The sequence below is a fragment of the Coregonus clupeaformis genome, chromosome 38 (assembly GCF_020615455.1).
Source record: "Coregonus clupeaformis isolate EN_2021a chromosome 38, ASM2061545v1, whole genome shotgun sequence".
Taxonomy (NCBI): Eukaryota; Metazoa; Chordata; class Actinopteri; order Salmoniformes; family Salmonidae; genus Coregonus; species Coregonus clupeaformis.
Window position 1 is genome coordinate 224381 of NC_059229.1, and position 14732 is coordinate 239112.

At 41.2% G+C, this 14732-nt stretch overlaps 1 protein-coding gene across 2 annotated transcripts; it reads right to left on the reverse strand.

Moving 5' to 3' along the window:
* Window positions 1-1358: 1358 nt before the first annotated feature.
* Window positions 1359-14186, reverse strand: LOC121553817 (syntaxin-10). 2 transcript variants are annotated; one of them, XM_041867193.2, is made up of 9 exons: window positions 14088-14186; window positions 12923-12998; window positions 12017-12110; window positions 9817-9911; window positions 9607-9669; window positions 9376-9477; window positions 9057-9163; window positions 3207-3301; window positions 1359-2448 (listed from the first exon to the last, which is right to left on the reverse strand). In XM_041867193.2, exons 1-9 carry the CDS (start codon window positions 14120-14122, stop codon window positions 2372-2374), a joined length of 744 nt encoding a protein of 247 aa, XP_041723127.1. In that variant the 5' UTR covers window positions 14123-14186; the 3' UTR covers window positions 1359-2371. The 2 variants fall into 2 exon arrangements, with proteins under 2 accessions (XP_041723127.1, XP_041723128.1); XM_041867194.2 differs by lacking the exons at window positions 12017-12110; window positions 12923-12998; window positions 14088-14186 and having other exon boundaries at window positions 9607-9692; window positions 9817-9896.
* Window positions 14187-14732: the final 546 nt, after the last annotated feature.

Here is a 14732-nt window from a genome sequence, read left to right on the forward strand (position 1 = left end):
GTCGATCGGATTGAATCCCGGCCAAGGTTACTCGTGTGGCTCACTGAACTACTTGTAAGTGGAAGAGAAGATACTTTTTAAAAGCATATATAATGATTTATTAAGAACAAGTGTTGATTTTCACCAAGAAACTACAATGAAGGCAAAACGTATTATAGTCTTTAGGATAGGCTACATTCATGTACAAAAAGAACGGAGTGTCTACTTGACGTTTCAGGCAGTGCGGGATGATTATGCGTCAAAGCGTTTGAAATGACTCTTATGTTCATTCATAGACAGGGTAACCGACAACACCAGCACATGTTTTTTTTGGTTAAGCGGCAAATAGAATTGATAGACTTTGGAAAACATTACATTTACATCATTTAGCAGACGCTCTTATCCAGAGCGACTTACAAATTGGTGCATTGAACTTATGATAGCCAGTGGGACAACCACTTTTTTTTTATGGGAGGATAGGGGGTGTTGATATATCAAGAGATGAGTGAGGTCACGAATTCAATGAAACCAACCTTTCACTCATTTCTACTGCGCTCACTGGGCAACAAAAGGGGACAAAAACATAACAGTACATAAAGAGTACAGATCAAAACTCCATTCTACAACATGGACATGTTACCAGGTGTGCACTGCAAACAAACAAATGAGGAAGGCAGCCATTTCCCACGAGGCATCAAGCAATAACATAAGTTATGAGTGATAAGTCATTTCCATAGCATGAGAAACACTGATCATTGGCACTGGTTAAATAAATAGTGCTTCATTGAAGTGGATACATTCTAGCTAACCTTTCCCTGGCCCTGTTCAAACACTTCTAATGCAACCTTGTTTGTGCACAATCACTGAGCTGACGAAGTTGGATAGGTGAAATTTAGGCTACTTTCCACTGCGTCCTTTGACCAACCAGATCGTGTTAGCTCAGTGGGTGATTTCCTCAAGGAGGAAGGAAACAAGGAAAGATGCATTAAGAAGGAATTAGAACAGGGCCTATTGTACCATTCAATGCACCCTGAGACAGTTCATAATACATCTAAATGGAAGATCATTGGAGAATGTGATATAGAAGGAAACCAGTACAGATAGTTTTCAGTAGAACAGAGCTACAACCTTTCAAACTGATAACAGAGCATGGAAAAATACTTGAGTGATTCAATCGGTACACGGTAAGTACACAACCAATCGCAAATGAACAGATTAAACCAACCATCCCACACAAACGGGTACCATTGGGACAAAGGTGGCAGTGCCAACCAAAAGACACCAGGCAGGGACACCAACTCTCACATAGAGAGATGTGTCTTGTCTTGAGGAACAAATACAATGCAAAAATATAGGCAAAATAAGACTACATTCCACAATTTCAAGCATGTAAAGCATTCAATTTATATTTATTTACACAATATTATAAAATGCACTTCAGGGTCATATTCATAAAGCGTCTCAGAGTAGGAGGCAAAACTGATCCTATATCAGCACTCCTCCAAAACGGTAAAAACGGGCCATCACATCACACAAGTCTGGTATCTAACATTATGAAATGTGGACATAACCATAAATGTCCACTAGGTGGCGAAAGAGCTTCAAATTAGCTCGCTGTGCTGCTAATGTCCTGCCCAGCAACCCAGAACTCCAACTGTTACTATGGTAAAGTTATCACAATAGGCTTGAACTTTCCCATATCCACAGATCTGTGATCAGATCTCTAGCCTCAAACCCTTACTTTATCCATAAGGGGAAACTACATAAAACGTGTCGAGGGGTAACTTCTACCTCCTATGATAAAGCTATTCCAATGGGCCAGACGATTTGGCTCAAGGTAGAAGTTTACCTAACAACTGATCTAGGATCTAGGGGATTTCACCAATCCTAAGTAGTGCACTATGTAGGGAATAGGGCTCTATTTGGGATGAAGACCATAGATCATCTCATAGATGTATAAAAATAGATAAGGCAACATTGACATCACCCTCCCTTCCCTCTCAACCACCTCTCATTCCCATCCCAAACATTCCAAGTCTGTACCATCATTCACACACATAAAATAGACACCTTCGCTTTGCCTGAATATATAATGTCACCGTCATCTCACTGCTGTTCACTCCTCTGATATGGGTGGTGAGAGAGAGAGGTGGGAAAGAGGAGGAGGAAAACGGGGGGAGAGAGAGCGATAGAGAGAAAGAAGATAAAGTGATGAGTAACAGAAAGAAAACATAGATTTTTCAGAGACTGAATCCCCTCTATGACAAAGGAACGACGAGGGTTGGATTGGATTCCCCTTTTCCTTTATGGATTCCTCCATCCATCCATTTCATCATCCCCAGGAAGGAGTGGGTGAGTGTGGAAGAGCTGTGTATAGAAGAGAGGTCCGTACTCAGAGGGTGAAGAAGAGGATGAGAACCACTATCATGATGACCACCAGCACTCCTATGGCACACCACTGTCTCCTACCTGACGGAGAGAACACACACACACACACACACGTCAATATCACAAGAGAGTTTATAGGCTAGAGATGCTAATATGTACTTGTCTGCCATAGCCTGAGGGCAACTGAATAATAACATCTGCATAGTAAGCAGTAATTTACTTATTATTATTATTATTCTAAATTGTAGTGGTACGGGTAGTAGGGGTGATGTAATGATAGCAGTTTAATGGTGGTGGTGGTGGTGGTAGTAGTAGTAGTAGTAATGATGACGGTAGTTGTAGTACTGATGTAATGGTGAGGATGACAGTTAGTTAGTTATAGTTTCATTTTCCATGTTTAGCCTTTTATATTTATTAGATTTCTACTGTTACCATTTTATTGTTGTTATTTTCTTTATTTGTATTATTTACTACCATTTTATTATTATTATAATTATTATAATTAATTATAATATTTTTTTTACATTGTTGCTTTGGCAATATTGACACAATGTCTTTCATGCCAATAAAGCAGCTTGAATTTGAATTTTGACTAAGAGAAAGAGAGTGAGAGAGAGAGAGAGACAGAAACAGAGAGAGAGACAGAGACAGAGAGAGAGAGAGACAGAAAGAGAGGGAGAGAGGAAGAGAGAAAGGAAGAGAGAAAGGTAAAGATTGAGGTAAAGAGGGAGGGTGACTAGGTGTTGTATCTGTCGTCTGTGTGTGAGAGAGAGAAAACTGACAGAGTGTCCATGTGTGTGTATGGTGTGCGCCTGCATGAGTATGGTGTGTTAACTCACTGCTGGTCATGTGGGAGACTTTCTCCATCTTCTTGAGGACAGAGTCCATCCGAGAACCTGTCTGGTCCATCTCCTCTCCAAACTCTCCTAGCATACTGGAACATACAGGACAATATAGGTGTTAGGCACACACACACACACACACACACACACACACACACACACACATTTTAGTCATTTAGCAGACGCTCTTATCCAGAGTGACTTACAGGAGCAATTAGGGTTAAGTGCCTTGCTCAAGGGCACATCGATACATTTTTCACCTAGTCGGCTCAGGGATTTGAACCAGCAACCTTTTGGTTACTGACCCAACGCTCTTAACCACTAGGTTACCTGCTGCCCACACACACACACACACACTAAACTGGCTAAAACACCCGTAGCATACTGGAACATACAGGATAATCACTCAAACAATGCACACACGTAAAGTACACACTCACTGAACCCTTCAAACACACACACATCTCAGCATAGGACGTATACTGTGAGATTACATGACAACATTGGAATTCACATGCACACGTTCAGCACACACAGAGGCTCCTTGAAGCCTTTAAAACGCACACACACACGCTAGAGCAAGGCAGTTAACCCCCAACAACAACTGCTCCCCGGGCGTCGATGACGTGGATGTCGATTAAAGGCAGCCCCTCGCACCTCTCTGATTCAGAGGGGTTGGGCTAAATGCGGAAGACACACACAGGAGCATATGAGGAGGCCATAACCAGTGGAAGAGGAGGGAGGGAGGCGTGGTCTCTTAAGGACATGTCATCTCTGTCACTGTAGCAGCAGATGGATAGGTTACAACCTCTATTCCCTTCCCATCACTCCCCTGGACCCTCACCACCAAATGTGTGGGTGTCTGTGTGTGTGTGTGTGTGTGTGTGTGTGTGTGTGTCTGTGTGTGTGTGTGTCTGTGTCAAAATCAAATCAAATGTATTGGTCACATACACATGGTTGGCAGATGTTATTGCGAGTGTAGCGAAATGCTTGTGCTTCTAGTTCCGACAGTGCAGTAATATCTAGCAAGTACTATCTAACAGTTCCACAACAAAACCTAATACACACAACTCTAAGTAAAGGAATGGAATAGGAATATATAAATATATGGATGAGCAATGTCATTGTCAGAGCGGCATAGGCTAAGATGCAATAGATAGTATAGAATACAGCATATACAGTTGAAGTCGGAAGTTTACATACACTTAGGTTGGAGTCATTAAAACTCATTTTTTCAACCACTCCACAAATTTCTTGTTAACAAACTGTAGATTTGGCAAGTCGATAGGACATCTACTTTGAGCATGACACAAGTAATTTTTCCGACAATTGTTTACAGACAGATTATTTCACTTATAATTCACTGTATCACAATTCCAGTGGGTCAGAAGTTTACATACACTAAGTTGACTGTGCCGTTAAACAGCTTGGAAGATTCCAGAAAATTATGTCATGGCTTTAGAAGCTTCTGATAGGCTAATTGACATAATTTGAGTCAATTGGAGGTGTACCTGTGGATGTATTTCAAGGACTACCTTCAAACTCAGTGCCTCTTTGCTTGACATCATGGGAAAATCTAAAGAAATCAGCCAAGACCTCAGAAAATAAAGTGTAGACCTCCACAAGTCTGGTTCATCCTTGTGAGCAATTTCCAAATTCCTGAAGGTACCACGTTCATCTGTACAAACAATAGTACACAAGTATAAACACCAAGGGACCACGCAGCCGTCATACCGCTCAGGAAGGTGACGCGTTCTGTCTCCTAGAGATGAACGTACCTTGGTGCGAAAAGTGCAAATCAATCCCAGAACAACAGCAAAGGACCTTGTGAAGATGCTGGAGGAAACAGGTACAAAAGTATCTATATCCACAGTAAAACGAGTCCTATATCGACATAACCTGAAAGGCTGCTCAGCAAGGAAGAAGCTACTGCTCCAAAACCGCCATAAAAAAGCCAGAGTATGGTTTGCAACTGCACACGGGGACAAAGATCGTACTTTTTGGAGAAATGTACTCTGGTCTGATGAAACAAAAATAGAACTGTTTGGCCATACTGACCATCGTTATGTTTGGAGGGAAAAGGGGTGGCTTGCAAGCCAAATAACACCATCCCATCCGTGAAGCACAGGGGTGGCAGCATCATGCTGTGGGGGTGCTTTGCTGCAGGAGGGACTGGTGCACTTCACAAAATAGATGGCATCATGAGGAAGGAAAATTATGTGGATATATTGAAGCAACATCTCAAGACATCAGTCAGGAAGTTAAAGCTTGGTCGCAAATGGGTCTTCCAAATGGACAATGACCCCATGCATACTTCCAAAGTTGTGCCAAAATGGCTTAAGGACAACAATGTCAAGGTATTGGAGTGGCCATCACAAAGCCCTGACCTCAATCCTATAGAAAATATGTGGGCAGAACTGAAAAAGCGTGTGCGAGCAAGGAGGCCTACAAACCTGACTCAGTTACACCAGCTCTGTCAGGAGGAATGGGCCAAAATTCACCCAACTTACTGTGGGAAGCTTGTGGAAGGCTACCCGAAACGTTTGACCCAAGTTAAACAATTTAAAGGCAATGCTACCAAATACTAATTGAGTGTATGTAAACTTCTGACCCACTGGGAATGTGATGAAAGAAATAAAAGCTGAAACAAATCATTCTCTCTACTATTATTCTGACATTTCACATTCTTAAATTAAAGTGGTGATCCTAACTGACCTAAGACAGGGAATGTTTACTAGGATTAAATGTCAGGTGCTATGAAAAAGTATTTGCCCCCTTTCTAATTTTCTCTACTTTTGCATATTTGTGATACTGAATGTTATCAGATCTTCAACCAAAACCTAATATTAGATAAAGGGAACATAAGTGAACAAATAACACAACAATTACATATTTATTTCATAAACAAAGTTATGCAACACTCAATTCCCCTGTGTGAAAAAGTAATTTCCCCCTTACACTCAATAACTGGTTGTGCCACCTTTAGCTGCAATGACTCCAACCAAATGCTTCCTGTAGTTGTTGATCAGTCTCTCACGTCGCTGTGGAGGAATTTTGGCCCACTCTTCCATGCAGAACTGCTTTAACTCAGTGACGTGTGGGTTTTCAAGCATGAACTGCTCGTTTCAAGTCCTGCCACAACATCTCAATTGGGATTAGGTCTGGACTTTGACTAGGCCATTCCAAAACTTCCAATTTGTTGCTTTTTAGCAATTTTCATGTAGACTTGATTGTGTGTTTTGGATCATTGTCTTGCTGCATGACCCAGCTGCGGTTCAGCTTCAGCTCACAGACGGATGCTCTGACATTCTCCTGTAGAATTCTCTGATACAGAGCACCACCATGCTTGACCTTTGGTATGATGTTCTTACTGTGGAATGCAGTGTTTGGTTTTCGCCAGGCATAATGGGACCCATCTCGTCCAAAAAGTTTGTCAAAAAGCACCTGGATGATCCACATCGGCCACTATGCTTGTTGTAAATGATATTGCAAATGCCTTAGATGATAGAAAGCACTGTGCTGCGTTGTTTGTAGATTTGTCAAAAGCTTTTGACACTGTAGACCATGCTATCCTTTTGAGTAAGCTGTCATCTATAGGACTGGGCACTGATGCCTGTCGATGGTTTTATGATTATTTTAAAGATAGAACTCAGGCCGTCATGGTCGACGGGGTCAAGTCTGACCCCTTACAGTTACTTAAAGGGGTCCCTCAGGGTTCAATAATTGGCCCACTATTGTTCTCACTTTATATAAACAACATTGGTGATGATGTCAGATATTGTAAATTCCATTTATATGCAGATGACACAGTGATGTACTCTATTGCTCCAACAGCGGACCAAGCTTTAATGCAGTTGGAGTCTGATTTTAGGATACTAGAGGGGTCTCTTTTACAGCTTAAACTTGTTTTAAACGCTAAGAAAACAAATGTCATGTTTTTTTCTAGGTCTAAACTCTCAATTAGAAACACTTTTGTAATCACTAGCTTGGATGGTACTCAAATCAAACTGGTCTCTGCATATAAACACTTAGGGGTATGGTTAGATGATAGGCTTTCTTTTAAAAAACATGTTACTGAATTGGGAAAAAAGCTCAAATTTAAGATAGGGTTCCTTTACAGAAACAGGGCTTGTCTGTCCTCCATAAATAGAAAAATTGTGCAGGCTACTTTTATGTCCGTTTTAGATTATGGTGATATTATCTATATGCATGCATCGGCAAACACATTAAAACCACTGGATGCTATTGCACTCAGGTTTATCACGGGTGATAGTTACTAAACTCATCACTGTTTCCTATATCAACATGTGGGTTGGGCCTCTCTATCTGTGAGGCGAGAGCAACATGCTCTCTTGTTTATTTATAAAGCACTTCTTTTAAAACTACCTCCATATATATCATCATTAATTTCCACTAGATATACTAATTTTAAAACCAGATCACAGATGTGGATTACATTAGAGACGTCTGTGGTCTCCACAGAGTTGGGTAGGACTGCCTTCAGTTCCCTTGCACCTTATTTATGGAACAAACTGCAGATCCAACTTAATGTGTTTTTGTTTTGTATGTTTTAAATGTTATTGTCTGTATGTCTAAAACTGTACATGTCAACATGTTTACACAGGGCACAGCCTTAAAAGAGATCCAGGTCTCAGTCTGTTTTTTCCCTGTTAAAATAAAGATAAAAATAAAAATAAATTAAAAAAGACTCTTGGAAGAACGTTCTATGGACAGATGATTCAAAAGTATAACTTTTTTTGGACGACATGGCCAGTAATGCCTGGCGAAAACCAAACACTGCATTCAACAGTAAGAACATCATACCAAAGGTCAAGCATGGTGGTGGTGGTGTGATGGTTTGGGGATGCTTTGCTGCCTCAGGAACTGGACGACTTGCCTTAATAGAAGGAACCATGAATTCTGCTCTGTATCAGAGAATTCTACAGGAGAATGTCAGAGCATCCGTCTGTGAGCTGAAGCTGAAGCGCAGCTGGGTCATGCAGCAAGACAATGATCCAAAACACACAATCAAGTCTACATGAAAATTGCTAAAAAGCAACAAATTGGAAGATTTGGAATGGCCTAGTCAAAGTCCAGACCTAATCCCAATTGAGATGTTGTGGCAGGACTTGAAATGAGCAGTTCATGCTTGAAAACCCACACGTCACTGAGTTAAAGCAGTTCTGCATGGAAGAGTGGGACAAAATTCCTCCACAGTGACGTGAGAGACTGATCAACAACTACAGGAAGCATTTGGTTGGAGTCATTGCAGCTAAAGGTGGCACAACCAGTTATTGAGTGTAAGGGGGAAATTACTTTTTCACACAGGGGAATTGGGTGTTGCATAACTTTGTTTATGAAATAAATGAAATAAATACGTAATTGTTGTGTTATTTGTTCACTTATGTTCCCTTTATCTAATATTAGGTTTTGGTTGAAGATCTGATAACATTCAGTATCACAAATATGCAAAAGTAGAGAAAATTAGAAAGGGGGAAAATACTTTTTCATAGCACTGTATTTGGCTAAGGTGTATGTAAACTTCAACTGTACATATGAGATGGGTAATGCAAGATATGTAAACATTATTATAGTGGCATTATTAAAGTGACTAGTGTTCCATTTATTAAAGTGGCCAGTGATTTTCAAGTCTGTATGTAGGCAGCAGCGCCTGTATGTAATAACACTTTTTTGAGATTTCTTTTGAGAAGTTCTGAGCTAACAATGTAAGAAATAATACATAAAAAAAACAAAATACTGCAAAGTTTCCTAAGGACTAGAAGCGAGGCAGCCCTCTCTGTCGGCGCCATTTTCAGTGTGTGTGTGTGGGTGTGTGTGTGTACTCACACAGCCTGCTGGTCTAGTTCATCTCCGATACGTCCTGACATGTCTTTCAGTACTCTGATGCTTCCTGTCACCAGCTCCAACTGCTCATCCTGGTCCTCCATTATCAACTGTGGAGAGAGAACACCCTCATCATCATCATCAGCCTAACCCTAGCCTCAACCCTAACCCCAACCGTAACTTCATGTCCACACCCCAGCTCAACCCTAACCCATCATCACATGAATCATCATCTTGGTCCTTCAATATCAACTAGACACACAGACAGAAACCTTCACGCTAACCCTCTTCCCTCCCTCATCTCTCTCTCCCTCCATCCTACCTGTTGTTGTTCCTGTTGATCCTGGATGTATCTGGAGTTAGCCGACACCAGGTGAGGCTCCAGACCATCAGACCTGTCCTGCTCCGACGCACCCAACAGAGCCTGAGAGAGAAAGAGAGAAACTGCTGTTAGAATGTGTGTGTGACAGAGTGAGTGTGTATCAAAATAAAGGTCAGAGAGAGAAGAGAGAGAAAGCGAGAGAGAGAGAGAGGTGTAGACAGGCAGACCAACCTGTCTGTTCTTCTTCTCTGCCTGGGCCACAACAGAGGGACTGGAGAGTTGCTCCTTCATCTCCTACACAGAACACACAGTGTTACCTATAGTAGTTACAAAAACAGATTACACACCGTAGATTTAATCCAATCAAATGTAGCTGCAGAAATCCCCTTCTCTTTTCAATTCTAGAGGTGATAGACAGGTAGTGATGTAACACCGTTTTACCTGTACGGCCTGCCGTGTCCGCTCCACAAAGTCTCTCCTCTCCTGCAGTTCATTCTCCACCAGACGGAACTTCCCCGGGTTGGACTCAACGATGCCTGGGAGTGGGTCAAGGCTCAACACACACATAGATCTCAGGGTTCTCCCCAGGAATTGTTAGGAATGTGGCGCTGCAGAGTACAGTCTGTGTTTTTTAACACCTGTAACTACACACTTAGGCACACACACTCACACCCCATTCACATCAGCTGTCCTGCTCCAGATATCATAGTCTAGGACTCAGTTGGTCTTTGGGCCAGTTTGGGTTTCTATACTCTCTCCCCCTCTATCTAGAAGGAAGGACAGACTATATCTCTCACACAGTCTTCTTTCGTTGCACATGTGGAAGTGTGTGTAATCTTTATGTTTATAAACCATAAGCCTCTCTTCCCCTCTTTCTATGAGGAAGGACAGTTCCATTTCTCTACCCCACCTCCCTAACTTTCATTCCCTCCTCCTCTCTCATGGGCAATTCCGCTTTGACTCAGTTTTTTCACTTAAAAAATATGTATGCCAAAAAGTTTAACCAACCATACAACTCTATGCACAAGGACTACATTTAACATTTAACACAGAAACATTTACAAAAACTAATTTAATGGAAGAACTGTGCAGATGTCAACTTTGGTAACGGAATTACAGTAAAATCTCCCTCAGGTTTTTATGCGACCACGTTTTCCAAAAACTCTTAAATATCTGCTTCGAATTAAGAATCAAAGATGTCTGCAGAAAGAATAGGGATGAGCTATGACATGGCACCATGAGTTAAAAAATATATATTTTGGTTATTGAACTACAGTAAGTGAAGTGGATTTACACACGGTGACGGGATCTACGGTAACGGAATTACATCATGGGCCCCCTATACTACACAGAAACGGCATAATTATGGATATGTCATTCTCCTCATGATTCACAAGTTTGGACATCACTGCGCAGCACAGCAAAGCAGAGTAGAGTTTAGTACAATGCAGTAAAGTACAATACAGTACAGTAGAGTTCAGTACAGTACAATATACTGTACTATATTCTACTTGTATTTTCTGTACTATTATATTGTATTGACTGTACTCTGTGCTTTACTCACTGTATTGTACTACTGTATTGTACTGTACTCTACTATACTGTACTATCCAAATTTGTGAAACATACTTCTATAATAGGTTCAGATTTGGTCCATCTGTGGACGTTGAAATCAAGGCCAGGCTGGACTGACCACTTAACAATTCAAAAACAAAATTGATATAAGTAAAAACATTATATCTAATTGGTAGGTCTAGCTTTACTTGTTACTTCTGTGAGCTTTCATTATCCTCCCTCCTCGTGAGGGAGAGAAATTTGAAAATATCTTAAAGATATGTGGGTTTTTGGTAACAGAATTACAAGGCACAAGGCAATATTCTTAAATGTACAGAAGGCAAAGAATTTGTCCAAAACTAAATATAAGTGTTGATATTAGTTGGCAGGGGTCTTTACATCAACATTATTGTGTTTTGATACCTTTTAAGACTTTATTTTATTTTATATATGCCTTCATTTCCCAAACTTCAGTCACCCAAGTCATAGACTTGCGGTACCGGAGCGCCACGTCTAGGTCCAAAAGGCTCCTTGACAGCTTCTACCCCCAAGCCATAAGACTGCTGAACAATTAATAAAATGGCCACCCGGATTATTTACATTGACCCCCCCTTTGTTTTTACACTGCTGCTACTCGCTGTTTATTATCTATGCATAGTCACTTTACCCCTACCTGTACAAATTACCTCGACTAACCTGTACCCCTGCACAGTGACTCGGTACTGGTACCCCCTGTATATAGCTTCATTATTGTTATTTTATTGTCATACTTTTAATTTGTATTTAATTTTTTACTTTTGTTTATTTTGTAAATATTTTCTTAACTCTATTTCTTTAACTGCATTGTTGGTTAAGGGCTTGTAAGTAAGCATTTCACGGTAAAGTCTACATCTGTTGTATTCGGCACGTGTGACAAATAAAATTGGATTTGATCCTATGAACTTCACATGTTGGTGCTCATGGGTCCTTTTCGATGGACATGCCCTCAACTATCATACTCTGTCATCTTTCATTCATTCCCTGGTTCTCTCTGTGTGTGTGGAAGTGTGTGTGTAATCGTTATTTTTATAAAGACATGAAAAGACACTGATGGTTTCACTCAGGTCCTCCAGGTCCCAGTCTATGGCTCTGAGACAGTTCCTCAGTTCATTGGTGCTCCAGTCCAGCTCATCTTTGCTCACCTGCACAACAAACAAAGAAACATTTCGGCATGTCAAACATGAGACCCAACACAGTGAAAAGTCAATGCTCACCTGTACATTACAGATAAAGTACAGTTACAGATAACTGTAAGAGTACATATCAGGCAAGGTAGGGACTGAACAGGCTACACTAGTAAGTCAGAGATTGATGATGACAAGCTGTTGTTATACATGCTGTGGCTGCACACATTCCAAGATGTTGTTATACATGCTGTGGCTGCACACATTCCAAGATGTTGTTATACATGCTGTGGCTGCACACATTCCAAGATGTTGTTATACATGCTATGGCTGCACACATTCCAAGCGGTTGTTATACATGCTGTGGCTGCACACATTCCAAGCGGTTGTTATACATGCTGTGGCTGCACACATTCCAAGATGTTGTTATACAGGCTGTGGCTGCACACATTCCAAGTGGTTGTTATACATGCTGTGGCTGCACACATTCAAAGATGTTGTTATACATGCTGTGGCTGCACACATTCCAAGCGGTTGTTATACATGCTGTGGCTGCACACATTCAAAGATGTTGTTATACATGCTGTGGCTGCACACATTCCAAGCTGTTGTTATACATGCTGTGGCTGCACACATTCCAAGCGGTTGTTATACATGCTGTGGCTGCACACATTCCAAGCGGTTGTTATACATGCTGTGGCTGCACACATTCAAATATGTTGTTATACATGCTGTGGCTACACACATTCCAAGTGGTTGTTATACATGCTGTGGCTGCACACATTCCAGTAGCAATGCAGTTAAGAGGTGTGTGTCCAGTGTGTGTGTACCTGAGTGCCATCCTCCAGAAGCTCCTCCCAGCGTTCGTAAAGGCTCCTGGCACGAGACAACGCCTTCTGGACCTCCCTGAGACAACACACACACACACCGGTTAGATCAGGGCTCTCCAACCCTTTTCCTGGAGAGCTACCCTTCTGTACATTTTCACTCGAATCCAAGTTGTAACTAACCTGATTAATCTTATAAACTAGCTAATTATTAGAATCAGGTGCGCTAGATTAGGCTTGGAATTAAAATTTACAGGATGGTAGCTCTACAGGAACAGGGTTGGAGAGCCCTGGTTTAGATACACATACATACATACATACATACACACACACACACACACACACACACACACACACACACACACACACACACTAGATACACATCATAAAAATACACATTACACACACATCACACACTTTTAACAATAACTTGAATGCATTTCCCTGACACACACACACTTTAAACAAGTCCTGGTTAAAGAGACAGTGAAAAATGCTACAATGTTATATTTAACGATGTTAGCTACAACAATGTCGCATTGAGAGTGATACTAAAATGTATCTATTCACTGATCCCAAGTTTAGCTATGTGGTTGATGATACAAATGTCACGAGCTGGCGAAGCTGCATGCCCTCTACTCCAGACACAAAACAACTCTCTCCACACACACACACACACACACACACACACACACACACACACACACACACACACACACCATCAAAGCTTCCAACACAGCATGTAGCTTACATTTCTAGGTAACGCGTTACGAGATTGCACGGAGAAGTAACGCCCTAACTTGACCCAAACAAATCTGTGTGGACACTCCGCACACCCCTGTCAATTTCACAACACTCCGTCAACTGCCCCGTTGCAATAGACCCAAACTGGCAACCCAACTTTCAAGGAATCCTTCTTGACACGAAGACTAGATTTCAACGACACCCCAATGCGAAGTCGAGACCTTAATGCCAACATCAACCCGCACGTTGACTGCGAATCTAGCCTGAAGCATTAGCTAGCAAATTAGCTTGCCACGGACAGGGTGATAACTTCTAAACGCCGCGTTATCAAACGAAACTACCCCAACGGCATATACATCCAACTTGTCCTGTAAGTAAACGGTTGAAAAGTTGGTTGATAGTTTATTTAGAAACCCTTCCTTACCCCTTGACTACAAAGAACGGGTCTTCCAGCGACATGTTGGATACTTCAACTCCAGACCTGACGCATGCGCGCTGGGGCTCGAAGCACGACGCCAACACGACGCACGGAGCGCCTCTACGTATCTCTGCTATCATGTGGCCTGTCATTTAGTACGGTGTCAATGCTAGACAGTTAGGATTGTACAGATACGTTTTTGTTATGATATAACAGAGAGATGTAAACGCATATTATATATTTATTCAGAATAGAATAGTATGACTTCTTGGTTAAGTGTTCCTAAATCCAGGCATCCCCTGAATAAGGGATGCATGCCCTTTATACAGTTGCGTATATAAACCTGCTCCAAAAAGGGTAGTACAGTACTGTAGTATTTATAAATATTGAAGAACACAGCAAAATTAAATCAATAATCACAAGATCAGAGAAACATTATCTTGTCATTCATGCATGCCCTGCCCTATGGTAGTCAACCTCATCATATAGAATTAACAAATGCTTTATAAGGAAACACATTCTTTCAGGAATAGTGGTATCCTAACACTAACATACTTTTATTTCATTTTAAGGCCCAGTGCAGTCAAAAACGTGATTTTCCTGTGTTTTATATATATTTCCACACTATGAGGTTGGAATAATACAGTGAAA

Excerpts from the sequence above, each read along its gene's own strand:
- LOC121553817 (XM_041867193.2), bottom strand. The coding sequence starts at position 14,122 with ATGTCGCTGGAAGACCCGTTCTTTGTAGTCAAGGG. Across the intron at positions 9,670-9,816 it reads GGACACGGCAGGCCGTACAG|GAGATGAAGGAGCAACTCTC; the intron begins GTAAAACGGTGT and ends TGTTCTGTGTAG. Across the intron at positions 9,164-9,375 it reads ATCAACAGGAACAACAACAG|TTGATAATGGAGGACCAGGA; the intron begins GTAGGATGGAGG and ends CTCTCTCCACAG.